This window comes from Penicillium malachiteum, assembly GCF_028827825.1.
Source record: "Penicillium malachiteum strain IBT 17515 chromosome Unknown utg000004l:1.0-4883003.0:1.0-4884900.0, whole genome shotgun sequence".
NCBI classification, from domain to species: domain Eukaryota; kingdom Fungi; phylum Ascomycota; class Eurotiomycetes; order Eurotiales; family Aspergillaceae; genus Penicillium; species Penicillium malachiteum.
In genome coordinates this window covers 3,060,125-3,081,408 of record NW_026643097.1, presented here as the reverse complement: position 1 = coordinate 3,081,408, position 21,284 = coordinate 3,060,125, and the positions used below count along the sequence as shown (strand labels likewise).

General features: G+C 44.7%; 7 protein-coding genes across 7 annotated transcripts; 2 read left to right on the top strand and 5 right to left on the bottom strand.

Annotated features, from left to right (window-relative positions):
- Positions 1-949: 949 nt before the first annotated feature.
- N7483_009228 (uncharacterized protein) lies at positions 950-2,320 on the bottom strand (the record flags this gene model as incomplete). The annotated part of the gene is made up of 4 exons (XM_057092655.1): positions 950-1,712; positions 1,768-1,894; positions 1,947-2,088; positions 2,141-2,320. The coding sequence occupies 4 exons, from the start codon at positions 2,318-2,320 to the stop codon at positions 950-952; spliced, it is 1,212 nt and encodes a 403-aa protein (XP_056943829.1).
- A 1,021-nt stretch (positions 2,321-3,341) lies between these two features.
- On the top strand, positions 3,342-5,133 carry N7483_009227 (flavin-containing monooxygenase; the record flags this gene model as incomplete). The annotated part of the gene is made up of 2 exons (XM_057092654.1): positions 3,342-3,831; positions 3,896-5,133. The coding sequence occupies 2 exons, from the start codon at positions 3,342-3,344 to the stop codon at positions 5,131-5,133; spliced, it is 1,728 nt and encodes a 575-aa protein (XP_056943828.1).
- A 145-nt stretch (positions 5,134-5,278) lies between these two features.
- N7483_009226 (uncharacterized protein) lies at positions 5,279-6,197 on the bottom strand (the record flags this gene model as incomplete). Its single annotated transcript, XM_057092653.1, has 2 exons — positions 5,279-6,071; positions 6,157-6,197. 2 exons carry the CDS (start codon positions 6,195-6,197, stop codon positions 5,279-5,281), a joined length of 834 nt encoding a protein of 277 aa, XP_056943827.1.
- Positions 6,198-7,105: 908 nt separating this feature from the next.
- N7483_009225 (putative malic acid transport protein) lies at positions 7,106-8,369 on the bottom strand (the record flags this gene model as incomplete). Its single annotated transcript, XM_057092652.1, has 2 exons — positions 7,106-7,318; positions 7,407-8,369. 2 exons carry the CDS (start codon positions 8,367-8,369, stop codon positions 7,106-7,108), a joined length of 1,176 nt encoding a protein of 391 aa, XP_056943826.1.
- Positions 8,370-9,037: 668 nt separating this feature from the next.
- Positions 9,038-9,425, bottom strand: N7483_009224 (uncharacterized protein; the record flags this gene model as incomplete). The annotated part of the gene is made up of 2 exons (XM_057092651.1): positions 9,038-9,120; positions 9,200-9,425. The coding sequence occupies 2 exons, from the start codon at positions 9,423-9,425 to the stop codon at positions 9,038-9,040; spliced, it is 309 nt and encodes a 102-aa protein (XP_056943825.1).
- A 3,800-nt stretch (positions 9,426-13,225) lies between these two features.
- Positions 13,226-14,138, bottom strand: N7483_009223 (GNAT family N-acetyltransferase; the record flags this gene model as incomplete). Its single annotated transcript, XM_057092650.1, has 3 exons — positions 13,226-13,264; positions 13,318-13,887; positions 14,022-14,138. 3 exons carry the CDS (start codon positions 14,136-14,138, stop codon positions 13,226-13,228), a joined length of 726 nt encoding a protein of 241 aa, XP_056943824.1.
- A 6,388-nt stretch (positions 14,139-20,526) lies between these two features.
- Positions 20,527-20,934, top strand: N7483_009222 (uncharacterized protein; the record flags this gene model as incomplete). Its single annotated transcript, XM_057092649.1, has 1 exon — positions 20,527-20,934. One exon carries the CDS (start codon positions 20,527-20,529, stop codon positions 20,932-20,934), a length of 408 nt encoding a protein of 135 aa, XP_056943823.1.
- Positions 20,935-21,284: the final 350 nt, after the last annotated feature.

The following is a 21,284-nucleotide window of genomic DNA, read 5'->3' as shown; positions in this document are numbered from 1 at the left end:
GCAAATGTAGAACTCCTTGAGTCCCTGAAGTGGCTTGCGGGAGGATCCAGTTTCGCCATAGGAAGAACGTATTGCGTAGGGATAAGCTTAATTCAGCCCTGGCCCCATTTGTCAGGTGGTCAGGTGCTCTACAGTACGAAGTACACAACAAGATCAATGGCATTCTAAAGTTCATTATAGGAGCCTATCCGTACTTAGGGGCATTGAGTGTAGCTTACTTGTTATGCATTGTGAGCAAATAATAAAATCTCAATAGTAATAATAAAAACCAATAGCCAGGTATGGTTTCTGTTTAGGGTCAAGTCCGCTGTAGGTTTAATTAAGGGGTTACCGATGAGATAATAATAGCAACGGAGAGTCTAGGCTGTGCAGAGTTGGGAATTTGACTGAACGACCAATTGGAACAATCAATAATAATGAGCAAAAATAAAATAGTCGATGTTAAAAAGACAAAAAAGAAATGTGCATCATCCGTGAATCGAACACGGGCCTCGTCGATGGCAACGACGAATTCTACCACTAGACCAATGATGCTATTTCATGTAATGGGACTAAAACTTTGACATCATGAACAAAAACATAATATTTATCGCCTTTTCATCTCTAATATTCAAAATACATTATGAATGATCGCATATTAGCCCACAGCTCAACTTTCTCACTTCTAAAATTCAAGTCTTCTTAATATTCAAGTTACTATATCAGGCTTCTAAAAAGTGATTTAATAGACTTTATTGAAGCGTTTGGATTTTGAAGTCAAATACATATATGGCTGCTATATATCTTTGCATAGAATCGGATGAAATATCTTTCAATTTGAGCTAACTTGAATGGATGTGAATTGATGTCCACGGGTGAAGATTAAGTAAGATCAAAGCAAATAATAATAAGCACAGCGATAGAGATAACTCGAATCAACAAAAATAGCACTTGAGTAAAAGAAACCCGATCACCACCGAACACTAGCTTCAAAAATAGTAGGCTGCATTGGAGACGAATCCTCAGGTTTCCAAAAACCAACGAGTCTCAACCCAGCTTGATTAAGAAGGGCCTCATACTCGTTCATGGTCCGCTCTGCTGCTGCAAAGGAAACCATCATACTCATATCTCCAATAGCAGCCATCAATGGCACATTGACCTCCTGCATAGCCTTCTCCTCGATTAAAAGTAAAGACTCTGGTCCCATTGCATCACGCAACCTCGTCAAAATCTCCACAACTTGCTTATCTGGCCAATCGTGAAGAACATTGCGGAGGTAGTATGCTTTCGCATTCTTAACAGGCTGTTCATCGAAGAAATTATGTCCCTGACTTTCAATACCAGTGGGTATAATCTCAGTTTCAATGACGTGTGGTAGGTCCTGGAGAATGAGTCTTCCTGGTAAAGTTGGGAATCTTTCGCGAAAGGCTTGGAGGTCTTTGCCTTGACAACCACCAACATCCACAAGAAGGACTTCGGAGGGGTCTTGTATTCTTAGCTTCTCTTCCACGGGAAAGAATTCGAGCCAGCTTTTCTCCACGCGACGGTAAGATGATGCCATCACTGTGTTGAAGGCTTCCTGGTAATATGGCTTCGAAGAAAGATAATCAAAATAGCGTGACTTGGTACCAGTGGCGAGATTAAAGGGGGTCTCATCAATTTCACCAGGGTTAACCCATCCCCTTTGCTCGAAGTATTCGGGGAGTCGAGAAATAAAGGTAAAGAAGTGAGTGCTGGTTTTTCAGTATACGTACACCTGGGCATCTTGAAGAGATGGTATCGACTTACAAGTGAATCACAGCAGCAGGTAGAGGCGATGCAGAAACATAAGCCACGGCAAATGGTGTAGAGCTGAAAGTATCTGGAGTGTGCTGTTTCAGAATATCCATCGCTGCTAGAAACTTCATGATTCGGCCTGTTCATATCAGCACTAGTTTTGAGAAGTGAGTTTAAAGCTTGGAACTTACTAACTAGTTTTGGGTCTGCCTTAACATCCACTGCAAGCTGCTCCATACTGACCAAACCATCTTTATTTTCAGTAGACCGAATGGCGATTGCATCGAAGAGTTTGAGGTCGATGCCGAGACGGAGTGCCATTGCTTGGTGGCCCTGAATTCGTTAGCCTCGACATGCTCAGTTGGAGCGAGGTGGGATAGCTTACAGTAAAAAGGAGCTTCAAAGTTTTCTCTAAAGGTGTTTCACATAGCTTTCTTAGCTTATCGCATGCTTGGGAAAGTTGGTTCCGTTGTTGTTCATTTACGGCCCCAATATCACCGGAAGTAGTGAGGGAGTTGATGGAGGCGATGAGTTGAGAGATATCCATATTCAGATTTTTAGACATAATGATTGTTATAGTAAATAAAATGAGATATGATTCCTAGATTCTTTGAATGTGTTTATGATTTTATAGTATACTGATATTGATACTTCAGTCGGGGAATTCCATAACATTTGAATAACCCGAGTCCGATCTCCGAGTCCGACCAAAGGATTTAAGCACCACAGGCATGATCTCGGATTAAAGTCTATATTGATCGTCACAGAGACATAATAAATTTTATTCTAAGGTTACATATTGATTTTTTTTTTTTGATATCATCAGGGAGCATATAAGCTGATACCTATTATTGGATATTATGGGGACTTCCAAGCTTGAAGCTCCACATAGCTCTCGGGCTAGGTCTTATCCCATAAGCATACCAGTTCTTCAAGTTATTCCTATACTCCGTACTCCGTACTCAAATCTACAATGATAATAAACTTGACTCAAATGACCTGCATAAACCTTCACGTTTTAGGGAATGATTCCCAAAATCTAGATTAATGGACGGATCTTAGTTCCATTCTATGTTAGGATCAATAACCCCGGGTTCCAAGGCTAAACTTTATCCCCGCTTTAATTTGAACAACTTGTCAACTACCAGCTCAACTTGATGAACCCTTACTCTAATTTAGCAGAGATTCCAACACTTCAGTATCTGAAGATTACGAACACGGCACGAACGCCTCTTTAAACCATATTTAATTGCCAAGACCTTGGCAACTCAACTGCAGTAAGCAGTTGAACTTCTTGTCACACTGAAAGACGTTCGGATTTCTTGCCGTGCGGGGTTTCATCTCACCTTCTTGCATAAACCCATAAATAGGACACCTCTCGTCCCAATCCTTCATTCTTTCATCCTAATCGAATCCAGAAGAAGACAAAATGGCTATCGCCAACGTCCAGATTCAACCTTCCGTTCTATCTAAAGACAGGGTTGAGCTAGGTTCAACTGATATCCCTCTCGGTATCCTGCCAAAAACTAGTACATTGACCCCAGAAGACCCAGATGGCATTGTGTCCACCCTCATCACAAAGCTCAATGAGGGAATCGCGAAAAAAAGACAATGCCGCTGTAGCTGCTCTTTTCATCGAAAACAGCTACTGGCGAGACCACCTCTGTCTGTCCTGGGCATTCCGCACTCTGAAAGGTTCTAAGGCTCTTTCCAATTTCGCTGCTGAGAGTTCATCGTCCGTCCAGTTTGAAATTGATCGTTCCTCGCCTCTAAAAGCACCACATGCTGGACCCATTGATGCCTTCGGCGAGGTTAATGGACTCGAGTCCTTCGTTAAAGTGACCACTTCATTCGGTAATGGCACTGGTGTCGTTCGAATTGCTCAGCAGGGTGAAGAATGGAAGCTATTCACCATTTTTACCACCCTTCTCGAGATCACCAATCACGAAGAAGTAACTAAGGATCGCAGACCAGCCGGTGTGCAGCATGGTGCGTATCAAGGTCGCAAAAACTGGCAAGATCGACGCAACGAGGATGTCAACTTTGAAGGAAAGGATCCGGCAGTTCTTATCGTTGGTATGTATATCATCCCTACCGAATTGAAAAGGATGTGCAAAGCTAACGAGTCTCTGTGGTATAGGAGCCGGACAGGGTGGTCTCACAGCTGCAGCACGTCTCAAGATGCTTAACGTGGACACCTTGCTCATTGATCAAGAAGACCGAATTGGAGATAGCTGGCGTAATCGCTACCACCAGCTTGTTTTGCATGACCCCGTCTGGTACGACCACTTACCTTACCTACCCTTCCCACCGAACTGGCCCATCTTCACGCCAAAGGATAAACTCGCGGATTTCTTCGAGTCATACGTCAAGATACTGGAGCTGGATGTGTGGGTGCGCACCGAGCTGAAGTCCCCATCCTGGGATGAGAGCACTAAGAAATGGACCATTGTGGTTGAGCGCACGAAGGCAGATGGCTCAGTCGAGACAAGAAATTTGCATCCTCGTCACGTTATCCAGGCGACCGGACACTCGGGCAAGAAAAATTTGCCTGATTTCAAGGGCATGGAGAATTTCCAGGGTGACCGGATCTGTCATAGCTCCGAGTTCACGGGCGCGAAAGACGGTTCCAAGGGGAAGAAGGCTATTGTTGTTGGATCCTGTAATTCCGGCCACGACATCGCGCAGGATTTCTACGAAAAGGGATACGATGTGACGATGGTCCAGCGTAGCTCTACATGCGTTGTTTCCTCAAACTCTATTACTGAGATCGCGTTGAAGGCCCTATACTCCGAAGCTGCACCCCAGACCGAGGATGCTGATACGTATCTGATAAGTGTTGCGCCGGAGTTATTCAAGCGCCAGCAGACTAAAGTGGACAATTTGATTCGCCAGAATGATGCTCAGACCTTGGAGGGACTGGAAAAGGCTGGCTTTGCGGTGGATCGTGGTCCTATGGATGCAGGACTTGTGATTAAGTATTTCCAGCGCGGTGGGGGCTACTACATTGATGTTGGAGGAAGTCAGTTAATTATTGATGGGAAGGTGAAAGTCAAGCACGGACAGGAGATTAGTGAGATTCTGAGCAATGGGATCCAATTCGCTGATGGCTCGGAACTTGTCGCTGATGAGATCATTTTCGCCACTGGGTATCAGAATATGAGGACTCAGGCGAGGACCATCTTCGGTGATGATGTTGCCGATCGTGTTAATGATGTCTGGGGCTTGAACCAGGAGGGTGAGTTCAGAACCATCTGGCAGCGAAGCGGACATCCTGGGTTCTGGTTTATGGGTGGAAACCTTGCACTGTGCAGATACTACTCCCGTCTTCTCGCATTGCAGATTAAGGCATTGGAAGAGGGAATTGCGCAGTACTAGAGCACTTGAGGTTGATTATGTATCACTATGGAGTCAGGTATACTACTAGCTACTCCTCGATACTATTAGCTACGAATATGAATATTTTGAATCAATACAGGTCCAATCTTCAGTCATAATTCATTAAGTCGTTAAATCGTATAAATCATGGATTCAATCCATGCCACCCTTCTTGCTGCGCAACCCAAGTCCCCAATGTCAAAACCTGGGTATACAACCACTTCTCCAGTGCATAACCAGACTCCTGAGCCCCAACAGGTCCCGTCAACTCCATACAAATCTGTAAACTCTCCAAAATAGAACCCTTCCGTACAAGAATCTCCATCCACCCAGGAGACATAGTCGCAATACGACTCTTCCTCCTAGCAGTGCGATCAATCAAAAACATGATGAATTCCTCCTCCCCTTCTTTCTCTGTATCCCTTTTCTCACACTGAATCGTCATTCTCCCCGAATCATCCTTTAACATAAACCGATAACAGGGTTCCTTATTTGCTCGAATTGTACCCGCACTAGCAGTCCAGCTGCATTGTGAATCCCGGAAATAGATATGTGAAGATCCTTCCTCGGATCCTGATCCACAATTTGAAGGTGGGGTGTGACACATTGCCGCGACGATATCCTTATGCTGCGCATCATCGTCGGAATCAGATCGAGTTGAATCTTTCCGTACTGCGTTCGGGTTTAAGATATAGGGCTCATTGGTACTAGCGTAGATATCGCCAGAACGGAGCTTCGGCCTTTGCGGAAAGTCCCGGGTCAATTTTGATTTTCGGAATGGAGGTTGCCAGATTTCTAGAACTGGAACTGGTCGGTGGTTTGGGGCTAATTGTTGGATTTGAAGAAGGAGTTTTGGTGCGATGCGGAGTGAAGACTTTGGTGGTGGACGGGCAATTTGAAATGTTGCTTGAATTTTGGAGTGAGAGTGAGAGGATGGACTATGATATTATTAGTATGATTCAATAGAATATAACATTGGATATTCATAATATTCTAGAATATCATATAGTGGGGTCGATTTACCGCTCATCACTTGCAGTGTCGCTCTCGTAAGTTACCGACATTGTAGATCAGTTGATCAGTCCAGCTGATAATGTTCAACTGATTTTTGTTTATCACATATAACTTTTGAAAGTAAAATTTCGTGGATGTGAATTTGGGGGAAGTGACCAAAATATAAGAATTGAAGGATCAGGAGAAGTGGCCCTCTTTTTTTTTGGGCCCTACACCGACATGAGGCAAGTTTGTACTAAATAAATACATTTGAGCTCCATAACAGTCTTGGCTTTTCACCTGGGCGGTTCTAGCCCGCGTACTCGTATTTCAATGTGTTATGAACCCGTGTGGGGGCAGAGCGCATACGTATAAATTCCCCTATCAATCTCGCACTCGTAGAATGTACTCTAAAACAGAGATAGTTTCATTCAGCCTTAAAAAACCCGAGATCTATGTACATCAATATCTTCGCGAATGATACCCAATCGAGACATTACTGCGAATGGTTGACACGGTTAAGTCTTTGCGTCATCTCGCACCACGGTAATTTGGGGGCAAAACCATATCCCCAACTAGCAATGTGATGGGCACTTACATTTTCGTGGGCTGAACTCCGTATATAGTAAGTTGATCGGCGTTTTCCTCTGACAGGGGGTTCAAGTTCGCCCGACCCCGTGGCCACTTTCACGTCTGAGCTCATGAGTCTTCTAAGGTGGATCTTTAATCGGATGTGGCAGCCAGATCCACCAATAAGGAGAATAGCCCCCGGGGCTATGTGAAAGTGCGAACATTTGAACTTGATCTCGGGCTTGATCTCGGGCTTGATCCTGATTGTAGGGCTGTTCACCGTGCGCGATGTGCATGAGTAGAGCAAAGCCATCATGGTTCTCCAAATTCTCGGAAAATAAGTCTGATATAGTTGGAAATGCACTCCAGGATTACAAGTCGCACTCCTGAAACATTCGAACATGTTTGTTTACGCTTCTTTATCCTCGGTAGGACCCATAATCTCGGGACTCCAGCCGTGTTCCAGTCCAAGAATGCGACCGGTGATCAATCCCTTCAGTGTCAGAATCTGATTCCCGATCCACATGATGAGCATAATAAGCAGAAGGGCCGTAGAAAACACCGCAAAAGCCGATGAATCCATGATTTTCCCGAACTCCACTGCTGCGTTTGTGAAAACGCCCTGCGAAAAGGTGAGTCAGCGCGTTTAAGGCCTCCCCTTGGCGATAATCAAGACCTTGAAGAGGGTCTTGTGGAGATGTGGGACTTACCCAGGGGAAAACCAGCGACCAAGCTGCGAGACTAAATTTTGGTTTTTGACCCCAGGCAATTAACGTGTGACAAATGCTTAGAATCGCGAAACACCACCAGAATACACCATACCCCCAGGTTAATAGCCCCATGAGCTGGCTCACGAACCCGATCGCGTCCGCTGCTTTCGCTGTTAAGAACGTACCGCGATGATACGCTCCGAAACTACCTTGCACCGCTTCACCCAATACCTGCAGAGCGAAGGATCCCTGGCCTAATGGTCCACATATAATCATATCTTGGTATACTTTCTCTGCGGCGGAGTGGATCTGGTTGAAATGTTGGAACATGATCAGGACGTTAAAACCCGACGTGACGGCTAGTCCGGAGCCCACTTCGATGTATCCGACGATGATAACCGGGACTTTTAATCGCGCACTGACGTGACATTGTCGACATATGACTCCGCCGCCGGCTGCGGCAGTTAACACGGCGACGAAAGGGAGGAGTACGGCTGGAGGGAGTTTCTGGACTCCGGGCGCTTGGAGTTTGAGTTGGATGTATGGAATACCGATGGAGACGATAGCTGCAAGGGCGGTATCTACCCAGAAAAGGATGTAGATGGCAAGTCCGGCGCGGTCACCATATTCTATACTTGCGTATTGCAGGATAGAGGTAAATGCGATGGGGATACAGGAGAGACATGATGTTTCCATCAGGTTGGTGCGTAGCTCATGGCGTACGTATTTTGGGTAGAGACATACCCGGAGGAAGTAGAATAATAGACATAATCCAAAGAGAACGATGTCATATATCCAGATCACCTTGGCTATAGTCTTCAGGCCGTTGAATTGGTAGTCCAGTCGGTTGAGGACGAGACATACAATGCCTGTTCCTTGCGGGACGAGGAGCCATTGAGAGGTGAAATTCCAAAGCGCAAGGGAGATGGGTTTAGTCGGGGGTTGGAAGGATGACGACGACATCACAATTGGAGCTCTGATGTTAAGATCCAATAGTTTGTGGAGAAGATTCGTATTGCAGAAGATTCGTATTGCTAGTTTGAGCTTATTGAACTTTGTTGAGATGGGTCGTCTTTTTGACGTCATTTAATGATATTGGTCCGAATTGACCTCATTGAAGCATCGGAATAATGTCGATCGCTTGTTTCAAGTTGGTCTTCGTATTTCATTATAGAAGTGTTGGTCGTAGATATAATTGCTTTTTCCTGCTAGGTTGACGTCCTAGAAGCTCGGATGCCCGATGTCGTGAAGCAGTGTTAGATGGGATGAATGCCCAAGATTGGAAATATCTAGCATATAGATCAATCAATCAAATCATATTGAACATTGAACTTGGAGATCTGAATTGTCTTTCGAATTGAGATCCAAGCTGGAGCAGTCTGCGTATATGCAACAAGTTACAAAAGTCACAGTGTAGAACCTATGAAGGTAAAAAGCCTTAAAACACACGCTTGAAGAAACATAAAAAACACCGAACATAAAGATCGCATTCCGAGCCAAGTAAACCCAAGCCCAGATACCATCCTGATGGCCTGGAAAGACCGTGATTTGGGCCCTGCCAAACCATATAACCGACGCCGAGGATAGACCCGTCCATCCCAAAAATCATGATCGCATTTTCAATTTTCAACTTATCCCATATTCGTGGAAGGAGTGGAGGCTTCGTGCGGTTGTGGGTAGTAGTTCCCATAGTTCGACGCTTCTTCGGAGGTGTCTGCGATCATATGGTATTAGCACTGGAGTGGGGACTCGGAACACATTTATCCACCGAGTTTCAATTTTCGGGTACATACATCGTGACTCCATATCTTTGGCAGCACTCAAAGATTCCCTCTTTAGATGACCAAAATTCATCATGCGTACTGCGCGCATATATTTGCTTTGTTCGTGGGTTTGGTTCATGCTTCGGGCCTCTTCTTCAAGTGGGGTGCGGTGTCGGAAGAGGGCTGCACCGAGTGCTGTCACAGCAAGACATCCGACCAGGACGATCACAATGATAGCGGAATCGGAGAGAGTCATGGTGAGATTTTTATGTTTTGATAGTTGAATAGATAGGTGAGTTCAAGTTTGTAGGGTCGAGTCGTCTTAGCGATCGTTGGGTATGTATGTATGTGCGGAGTAATGAAGTCAAGCGTTAGGTCGTCAGTACATGATGGGATGGAATATGGGGAAGAACCAGGTGGTCCTGGAGACACAAAAATGAAGAAAGGGAAAAGAGAAAAACTAGTAAAGAAAGGCAGGGATATGCGACATAAAAAGGGCCCCTACGGCTTACGCCAGCCAGATGGCTCATATTCGCAATTTGATCAGTTGTCTTGTGCTTCATGCATTGTCTCCATCACGGAACCCACTGGGATTGGCGGATCCATTTTCTGGTCAGACAGGTACAATCGCTTTGATTTGACCGATTTCTGTTATTCCGCCACTGCGGATCACCACGGATATGATCAGATTGAATTTACATTGACTATACTACGGAGTAGTGTATGAAGACTTGAAGACTTGACTTGGATTATAGAGTAAACTTTGTAACAAGTGGTTATATCCAACATCAATTGAATTGAATATTAATGAATGTGAGTGCGCACAATCGGAACCGACTGATCCAGTCCGCTAGTCAAAGCTTGTCACCATCAGGATCTCCGATTGGCGAAGAACGAGAGTCACAACTGGGTTGCCTACAGTGGGGCAATTGAGTGGTTGAAACGGCGTGTGTCGTACGCTTGGGCTCCCGTCGATCATAGCAGATAGGAAAGAAACAGGAATATCGAGAAAGAGATAATGAAAAGAAACAAGAAAACAGAAATGCAGAAAAAAGGTAGAATAAAAAAAACCAATCATCATCACAAAAACGAAAAAATAGAAAGAAAAACGAGGCGAAAAGAAAGAAAACGTAAAAAGAAAAAAAAAACATCAGTTGATCAAACCCTGGAATTCATCGAAATGAACCAAGGAAATCAAAAAAACACATGGAAGATTCAAAAGCACACATAATCGACGGGAGCCCAGTAAATCCATCAATCCTTCAATCCTTCATCCTCCATGTCTCAAGCTCTCAAGCTTTTTCGTGTATCACCAAAGCAACGGGTCCTTCGTGGACTGTAGGATGACATAGACGTGTGTGGCTGATCTGCATTGGCCCCAAAAGCCGAGTTAACATTTGGGCACCTAGCAACATCCACACTGAACGGGAACAATTCTTACTCTTGCTTGGACTCGGGTCCTCTCCACATCTCTGTGCCAAAAATAAAGAGCCTTAATAAGGCTAGACTCGAAGTTGTCAAAACTCGAGCCTCGTCGGGAGTACCGGAATCGGGTAATAAAAATAAAAATAGGCGAGAAACTCGAAGCTTTTGAAACGGATTTCGGCTCGTGAACTCCGTGTCCGCGTGTCACTTTGGTACATTTTCAAGTTGTTGCCGATGTTGGACTTTGCCGCGTATTCGTATACTTACACATATTGGTTGGTCCGCATATCGATGGATGCCAATATTATTAGCCCTATACAATTCAATGTTAATATTATAAAGGGTGGTGACGTACTATTCAACATTCAAGTTTTGAGAATATCAGATTATGCTCATTATACTCCGTGGAGATTATCTGCTGTACACGACTTTCAAGTGCTATCAAATTGTGAGTAGATGATATGCTATCAATAACAGGTTGCAAATTACCGATATCAATTGTTCCTCCAACCTCCAATCCTTCATGTAAATACTTCCACGTTAGCATGCCGCGGTCGGCGCAATTCTGTAACAGTTTTAAAACACAGTCTTAGTATTCTGGACCTTTGCGATCGTTGGGATTGGTGTGGCTTACCTTCAATCAAATCGGTCGGATCTGATGCAAAGCGAGTGTATAGGTCGACAGAGGGCGGAAGTATGATCAGTGGAGGTATAAGGTCGGGCACTTTGAGGTTCAAAGGACACTATATCGAGATTAGATTTAGCAAAACAGAAAGGTTGACATCATTTGAATGATTTACCATTGATCACACAATCAGTCCAATTGACTCGACTATTCATCTTGGTCTCGGTAGATAACGTATGACCGCGGAGAATAAACTGCAACACAAGAAGAATGGAGGAGGACATGGTGGCTAGCCTCAAAGGACACAGCCATTCGAGTTCGAGGGCTCTTGGATGCGGAGGTAGCCATTGGAGGTATTGAGAAAGATGATTCAATTGTTCTGAGTGCTTGATGCTGAATGCTCGATGCTCGATGCTCTGAATTGATTCATAACAGCGGGAAAAGACGACTTATTTATGTCTTTCGCAGACCACGATGATCAGGATTTTCCCTCATCCATCCCCGGAAACCGTGGTTGTGACCAACATCCAAGTTGACTTGGGATTCGTAGATTCTACCCATGAGGAGACCGCGCGCCTGGAAATCATCTTCTGGACCAAAGAGCATCTGTAGAATTTGACTTTTCAAATGTTGGCTTGCAATGCACCACATGGAGTGGAGTCGTGTTGGCGCTGAATGTCGATCCTGAGAGGATGTATAGGACGACACGATAGACACAGTTCGGAGACAGGTCTAGTCGGGAACTATCACTTTTTGAAATGTGATTTTATCTTGCATGAAAGCAATTTGGAGTAAGGTGCCATGTGCGCGTTGTGCCATCACCGGCATTAGTGTATATCGGGTGGTGTGGGACGGGCACTGAGGGTTAGTCTCTAAGCGCCGACGTATTTGGAGGGGTAGATAAAGCACAACGGCCGAATGACGGACAAAAAATCAATATATGTGGAGTATCTGTGCGATGAGAATTGTTTCGATACTTCCCTGGCGTCTGTATTTCCTGGCAACTTGAAGAAGTGACATGTCTTGAACTAAATCTGGGAGGTTGCTGGTATCGCGACTTCTGATGAACAACGCAAGATATTTACCACGGAGTTTCAATAACATCGAAAAGTGCAAATGTTACTTCCATAAAGTTTTTTCCATCTTTTCAGCGAATCTAAGCTAGAAACGCATGGTTCTCGGACAATGCATGAAAGGACGAGAAGCTATGCTTTGTGTTGCATCAGTGGGGGCTAAAAGGCCCTGGTATAGCGACAAAGAGTACAGTTGTATCTCGGGCTCTCGGATTCTGAGATGTACCGAGCTGCAATAAGGTCTGTGGCTTGAATCTCACTGAATTATTGGGGTTTTTTTTGTTTTGTTTTGTCTCTTGACTAAGATAAATTCGTGATAGGTATTTATGATAATGTACTCTGTACGTGGACGCGAGACCTGGTGACTGAATAACAATTATAGCAGGAGTAACCAGACTGAGAAGTTCAGAATTGAAAATAAATGGAAACAGCTGGACTTGACCGGGAGATTGAAATCGAGTGTGCATTGAAGTGAGAGGCGAGATGCTGCGAATAGCCTCACTTGATACATCCGTCACCACACCACCATCCTTAATGTCTCCCTCATCATGGGTCATTCCTTATTTCCAAAAGGAGAGCAACAGAAAAACTAAATTTAAAGGTAATAGAAACTGTTTTTAAAAAAAAGAAATCATTGCCCCCACCTGAAGCTGGATCCAGGCCAGACCATCCTGATCAATACCTGTCCTCGTGAAGGGTCTAAACCCTTTACACAGTTCACAAGACAAGTATTTCGTTTACCGCATAGTATGCGCAGGTAACATTCAATAAAAAATCAAATTCCAATTTAGTAAACTATATGCAAAAATCAAAACTTGAAGCTGATATTAGTTAACGCTATCCTCAAATCCCTGCTAGTATACTTTGATCAATTTCCCATTCTCTCAAGTGCTTACGCTTGCATCAAAAACAAATGCTGTTCGTTAATCATAATCAAGACTTGGTCTTAGGCTTGCGAATCATGCAATACAGCTGAAGCAGCTCAGTCAGTCACCAAAAAAAATCCGATATCACGAGAAACATACCTTGCAAATATCCTCGCCATCAACACATCTGATCTCCCGGGTAAGTTCGAACCCCATCTTCTCATAAATCGCGACATTGGGAAATCCCTTGGAGCTCTCAAGGTAGCAAGGGATTCCTTCTTCGTCAGCTTTTTGCATGACGATATCCATAAGTCGCTTCCCAACTCCCATGCCGCGGACCTGCGAGCTAACACCTAGCATATTGCAGAAATAGTATCCGCGTGGGTCAACCCACAGGTCGTCCTTAGCCTCTTGCTGTTCTTCCTTCCAGATCCAGTATCGGCGTACGTTCAATCCACCACGACCCGCAAATCGGATGTTGTACATGAGTTGTCGGAAGGAGAGGAGCCAGCTATTCGCCCAGACGGACCAAGTTTGTCGGATTGGGGGCTGTTCCGGTGAAGACCACCAACATATACCCACGACCGAACCTGGTGGGAGCTTGATTTCGCGATCGGGTTTGTAGTCGCCTGTTGCGCGACTTACTTTCGCGATGAAGATCGGGTATCCGCAGCTGAGGCCGAACTTGAAATGGGCGCTGAGTGAGGCTGCATTCCGTTGGACGTTGAACTAATCAAGATTTGTTTAGTTTTGGCTTTTTGGGTTTTCTAGTTTGTTTGTTTTCTTTCTTTCTTTCTCTGGGAGTCGAATCTCGCATGGTGACACAACACCGGGTATACTGGATGTCGCTTTGGGTCTCGTACCTTGGATGGATCGTCGAATGCCCAGCGGAAATAAGGATCATCGGAAAAGGCTCTCTGAAGGCAATCTACAGCACCGGGTATATCGGCCTCGGCCAGTGGGAGAATCTCGATTGACATGGTCTCTGCCTTGCCACTACGGTCTCGCAAATCAGAGTATAATCTAATTCACAGTACGGGTTTAGATATCCGCGTACTGGATATACTATCTCTGCGAATTGGTTGGGAGAGCGATATGGTATAAACGTGAGAGTGAAGTAGTAGAGGATAGAAAGAGAGAACCGCCATCTAAGTTGAATTGGAGAGGTGTAATCACCAAAGGATGTGGGTTTGAAAATAGTAAAGCAAACTGAAGGGTCTATCTGAGATGCCAAATGGCCCAGTAGGATAAGGGGGAAGTGTAGTTGGTTAATTCGTCAAAGTATGAAAAGAAGTGTTTGTTCTGAATATTGATGAGAGAACATTTGGGCACTCATATAGCTTTCCCCATAGCACTCCACTCTGTCTATCTCACTTACTCCTTATCTTTACATCGCGCAGTTGGCGCTTCACTAGCCCCTTTGGGCAGCTGCATCCGGCATAGGGGGCATTACACCGCATACTTCCTGCAGCCTTGTCCCAGTCATAATCTCAAGTATGAAGCAGTAGGTTCCAGACTCAGTTAGTCGACATTTACCTACATGGATCTTCACATCGATCGATCCTATAGATCAATAGCATACAAACATGGCATTCTTGCGCCCAAAATGCAGGGACTGGTTACATTGAGGGGGGGTTTCGTATAGGCCGATGTGGGGAACCTAAATGCAATTGGGCAGGTTGTCGCGGACAAGGATTAGTATTGGCTGCTGAGAAGGCATACAGTGGGTCGTCTCATCGGGCTTATCATTACGATTTAAGATCTTGTTTGATAACATGGATGATTTCAAGGTCCACTATAGTTCAAAGATGGGATCTGGAAGGAGTTGATTCTTAGTTTATGGCGTATAGCTTATTTTAATGAGCTTTCTACAAATAAGAGGAGTTTGAAGAGTATGATTTCTACAAGAACTGGAATAATCTCAATCGTTCACCGTGTTCCGGTGAGAACCGCCCCTTGCCGTTACGCTCAGGCCCACTTCCGTGCCTCGCAGACCAACCGCGTGACCAAAGACATCATTTGGCTGACACTTCATCATATAGGATAAACGTGTTAATTAGATTGGATTACGAGCCCCGCTAATCAATTTGCGGGGAAGCTTCAATTGTGAAGAAATAAAATTTGGTGATAAAGGCGTCGTCAGCATTCAAGGGCTCCAGAGCTCAGTATTGTCAAGTTTTGGCAGCTGGGAAGACTCGGATTCAACATTTATCCTTGGGCAGCATTATCTGGAATTGTGCTAGAGATGCTCCGCGCCCAGCCATCCCAAGGTTCCAGCTTACACTGCATGACTCGAAAGGAAAGTGATGTGTAGAATCTCACCCAATTGCGTCAAGCCGAGTGCCGGAGAGCAGCCTGCATGATTCCAACTTCATCACACCTAACACGTTTTACTGATGATGGTATGTTTCCAACAATGCACGCCACAATTTGCCTTATCGTAGAAACCTCTGGAAGATAGGGATTCGGGAATCGACGACTATGAGACTCTTGGAAGATAGCACAAGTCAGTCTCGGACTCTCCGGTATTATGAATAGGTTCGTTGGATCATTCGAATTTACGAAAGCAATGACTGAAAGTTTCGGGTACCAACATTTTATCCATAGCAGCGACAGCCTTCCCGAAAGTTTCTTTAGAAGATATCTTGTCTGGGGTAGATAGTGATCACACTAAGTGGAGTTCGCCTTATCCAGAAGATCTACAATATTGAATTCTAGGCTATCGCCTTGGCACTCAACCTGGCTATCTCTGAGCGAATGATTCCCTTAAGCCTTTTAACATACTGTAAGGGTGAACTCTTCAGGATTTGGGCCTCGCCGCTTGTTGTTTGGGCTGATGGTGCTCCCTGAATCCTTGGGGAGCTTTCTGTTGGGATCGATAATGACCAAATTCTTCAACCTTTGGAACTTGAAGGATCGACTATACTTCTCCCTTTCTCAACAGAATATCAAAATTCGGCGGAAGGAATATCTTCGTCCTTTAATTCGTCAAATTCTCTCACCGGGGATCATGCAGGCCGGTGAATATCACTCTAGATGACTTATCCTTGGGTCCTGCACATGGGTTGTGACGTGCCTCACCTGACACGTATATTAAGGCCTCTTTGTGGACAAAATATAGGGGAGAAAGGCTAGAAATATCAATCTTGCATTTCTTGGTCATGAGACAAATTCACTCACAACTTGAACTTGTGAGCGATAGATAGCATTGGGGGGAACTTGAAGAAATGGCGCGTAGATGAGGTAAAGAGGGGACCAAAAAAAGGCAATGGATTTGATATTCTATGTTATTGTTGTTCAATAGAAAAACCCAAATTCTCTCATCTGAATCATTTCTTTATCTAGATGAGACCGATGAGAATGATACCACCCTTGAGACCAATCTATGGATCTCACTGTCTCAGATGCCAACGCTTATAATATGGCATGGATTCAATCATATACAACAAAAATCTGAGTTAATAGAAGTTTCATTTATCATGTGAGCGTAGTAAGAACTTGTAATTCGGGGATCAATCGTGCTAATGGATTTCAAGGGTTGAATTTGAGCATCATTCCAAGCATTCAAATAATCTTGGTTCTCAAATCTAGCCGCGATCAGTACGCTATCAAGATCTCAACCACAGGTCCAGCCATGGCCACCGCTGCGATACTGCAAAAACATGGCATTAAGGTGCTTGGAACATCGCTCTTCAGTCTTGCACAGGCTACTGCCGCCAGCCAAGCGAGATGCTTGTTCATCAGTCCATATCCGAATGAAGTTGCCGCTTACTCGGACGATTATCTTCTTCACGAGAGTTCTGACCCGGCCCTGGACGTGAGCTCTTGCCGATTTCCATATTTATGCAGATTTCCATGTTAACGTGAATTCTCCAGCTTCGATGCATTTTTAGATGGTGAGTGGAGGGCTCGGGTTACCCTCCAGGCGGAGATTGATAAACTGTGAGGGCAGAGATTGGAGAGTGAACAGAGAGATGAGCTGCGCCTTTTTGAATTATAACTTGAACTACCTACTATGTTTCAAGAACCAAGTCTTGGGAGTGAAAAGATCAGAATTTTCGACACATATGATGCCATGACATGGTCTTGGAACCAACGTATGGATCTTCATCGTGGGGGCATTTCATGAAAGTCCATCCAAGGATTGAGTCGAATGTACATCATGATACCTATGAATAGGCGTAAAAAAAACAATGCTTCCATTGGGTCAAATCCCTGCCCAGGTATGCGGGAAGGTAAAATGAAAAACAAAAAAGATGGACTCGCGGGGAATCGAACCCCGGACCACTCCCATGCTAAGGGAGTATTATACCACTAAACCACAAGCCCAGTAGATATCAAACGACTCGATTTTAGACATCATGATCCCCAAGGAATAGTACCCGAGGAGCAGAGGTTGCAAGCGAATATCTTGAAGAGCGACAAATCAAAATTGAGATAAAAGACTTGCTTCTGGAAGAAGTAAAGTCTGGAAAGTATAAAGAAACCTTAAAATGTGTCCACGGTATAACAGTCATCAACTTGATCTCGAGTCTACCACATGCAGTGCTAGTACTAGCTCCCTGTCATGCTGGTACATATGTACGAAGATGATCTACGTCAAGTTAGGCCAGATATATTTTAATTAGTATGGGCCCGAAAATTCAAAATTTCTACGAATTATATGCAATTGATCGCAAACTGATCAAACCACAGAATGAAATAGTTATTCAAATGTTGAAAGCCGTACTGGCGATCACTATGTACGTGTCGTGGAAACTTGTACATCATGATGTGATGCTTCTACTATGTAAGGTGACGGTTTCAGCATAGAGAAGAGAAGCCAACTGGTTTCAAGTGCGGCCGAATATCGAACCTTGGAAGAACTATATAACATGGATTGGCCCCTGAAAGAGGTCTCCGAACTCGTATCAGTACGTGATTCCCCAAGTTTCAAGTCATTGGGACTACTGCCCAGGTGACAGTGGACCTGGGCAGTTGCTTACAACAATGTACTTTCAGCTATTTATACGCGAGTATTCATGTCTACTAGATCTTGTTGGGGCTCCGCTTGATGAAATGGCCAGGGCAGTACTAGTAGTAAGCTTTAGACCTGTATGCTATTGATCGAGGGTGGATACCCCATGATGAGACATGCTCCGATCCGCGGATATAAAGCTCAATGACTGCCAGTCGCATCCATTGTGTCATCGATGTTCACGAGTCGTGGTAGTGGGTGGCGCACCGTGCATGAACCTGACAAGCACAAGCCTGAGCCAGGAGTTCTCAGTAAAAGATAGCAGGATTATAGGCGCTTCCGCCAGTGGCCCTTCAATGGTCAATTAAATAGACCGAAATGATGGAAAGAAATGTTTACTGGTATGATATCCTCAAGTGCCTCAACCTTTTGAATGAAGGGGCGGAAATGAAGCGCCTTCGGTCAACTGGTAATTTGTACCGGCAGCATACCTCCGACGTTATATCCGTGCATGCGAAAGCGCATGATTGATCAAACGACTTGTCAAGGGATGAAAAAGCATCGAGAATATCGCCGGATGTTTCTCACACATGATACACTGAGTAATTGGGTCCTCAGATTACACCATGCCTTGAAGCATTTGCGGACAGAGAAGGGATATGAAGGGATACCAAGTTCTTGGCTAGTCGGTCGATCGCGCTGGGGAGCGGTGCTGCTGAAATCGTGGTAAATTGCTAGGATCTCGAGATGGTCATGAGGGTCATATTCCAGTATTCATTCTTAGGAATTGGTCTTCTTCGTGAGCTGTTTGAGACGGTCCGGCCAGATATAGTGTGGAAGATTAGTCTATAGTGGTCAATGATGGTACCCGGAAACTTCCAGGTTAGAGCCCGGGGAGGAGATAGAATTCCCGCTTTTCTTCAGGATCAGAGCCGACAATTTGATCGGGCAGCACGATAGAATCATTGCTTGTAGAAACATCAACCATGATCCCATGTTGCCTCGGTCACGGAGAATCGGATGTTGGGATTGCGTGATTTTCGATTTGGGCGACCATCTGGTGAGAGCGCCTAGAGAGTCAGACCGAGAGAAGATCTCCCGAGGTCCATGGAAACCAGGAACTCGGAGTTCAAAAAAAAATTCGGCGTCTTTGTTTGGCCTTGTCAAGTGATTGATGATGCTCGGCGTTGAGCTCGGCGTTGATTCTGTTGAACCATTTGATTTACCCGAGCTTTACCGGATAAAGCCTAGGACCCTTCTACCACGCGTTATGTAGTACTCTTCAGTTTTGAATTCCATAGCTCACGAAGGAACGAAACTTGGAAACGTGGCAAATGAGACGTGAGAAAGGGGTAAAATATCCCTATTTGCCCATTGGCAATCATGTGTGCTTTCAAGTTTTCGGATGGGGGGGTTTCATGCACCACAGAGTGGCTCGAGCTCAGTATCATCAAATCTAATGAAGTCAGGCGACGACACGCCTCAGTGGATCTATTGAGACACTTCTATGTATACTTGATCACTTGATATAGGGCATCGTCACTCAATAATGAGACTTCCTTAGTATTATTGATTCTAGACCTGAGTATTCTTACTATCCAAGGGATATTTGATACCTGTTTGAGATTGACGCAATTTCCACTTTAGTCTAGAACAGACAATAGAAGGATGAAGCGTGGTAATTCTTCATTGATCTGTTCAATCAAATATCTCAATTAGACCACGTAGCTATCCCAATGCTATACATGGTTTAGTATGTAGTCATAGGTCATAAGCGGTGTAGAGTGCCTAGATGCGGAGAATGTTTCGTCTCCGCACGAGGGAATTTCCAGTTGGATAATAATGCCTCAACAGCTCTTGGCCCTTACTCAATTCTCTGCATTCCATTCAATATAGTAACCTATTGAGTAAAAGAAACGTAAAAGATTTCCACGGTCAAGTGACCGGTTTGCGCGATATTACCTAACATTTCGGTTTGCGTCGGGGATGTACTTACCCGATCCAGGTTTGCCTTCCGTTTATGAACCAAACTCGAGTCTAGAACCACAAACTGTTACGTGATGGTACCCAAATCATAGGGTGATGCTAAGGACGATGGCGTCTTTTTACCCCATATTTGCAACGTATTTTTAGAGAAGTGGTTCAAATAGCGTCATAATGATCTACCTCCCCCACAAAATCTTAATATATAAGAGGCCTTCCCCGGATTTGCAGAAGAAACCATCAATTCAAGATTTCAAGACTTCAAGCTTCTAAGTCAATTAAAGACTGAATCCTATCTTCTCTCGGGTACCTGATCTTCAAGTTGTTCAGAACTTTATCTCAGGTAAGTTACAACCTGAATCTTTCATGTTGCCACACCGTTACTAACGGAACATCTCTTAGTTTATCACATACCTCAATTGTTCATCATGACAACTCGACAACTCGAAAGCCCAAGCCCCTCTCAAGGCTGGAAGTGTCCTGATTGCGGACTTCCCGGCGTTCGCCTCTCCACAAACCCAGATGGTTCCAGTGCTGCCCCCAGTCGCGCATACTACAAGTGCGTTCCATGCAATCGCGCTCTGGGCCTTTGCCCCTGCACCACACCCGGTGCCCGAACTACGTCAACGTGCCCCTGTGGCGACTCCGATGCAGAGTCACCGGGTCTGGAGGAAGCCCCCAAGGGTGTTTCTCTCGTTCAACCCTCCAGGAAGGGATCGCTCAACCCGCACAACCCTGACCCGGGCTTCGACCAGGACTGGGAGGCAAATTGCAGCCCAGGCTACATGGTGTCCCGATTCCCAGCTACAGGCATGGAGCTGCTTCCCTGGGGTTGAGCACCAAACATTTTTGTGTTTCCTAGCGAGTTTTGTTTGAACCATCAAGTCCATGTCTGATTGTTGCCGACAGCAACACAGGTTTTTCGATGAAAAGTTAGCCTATATAAGCCAATAATAAGAACCTAGCATGGCCTTGACCATCACATATGCAACATCAACTATTTTTCAATACTTTGTCGAATGTAGTCATCAATATCAAATTACAACCTTTATCGCCCCTAACAAAAACTTTATCTGATCTCCCTATAGTTATTAGTAACACAATCAAGTTTGCATTAATCCTCCAATAATTTCAATCGCGCAGATCATTTTAATTTATCAAGATGAGTTTAAAACTGCCATATGTC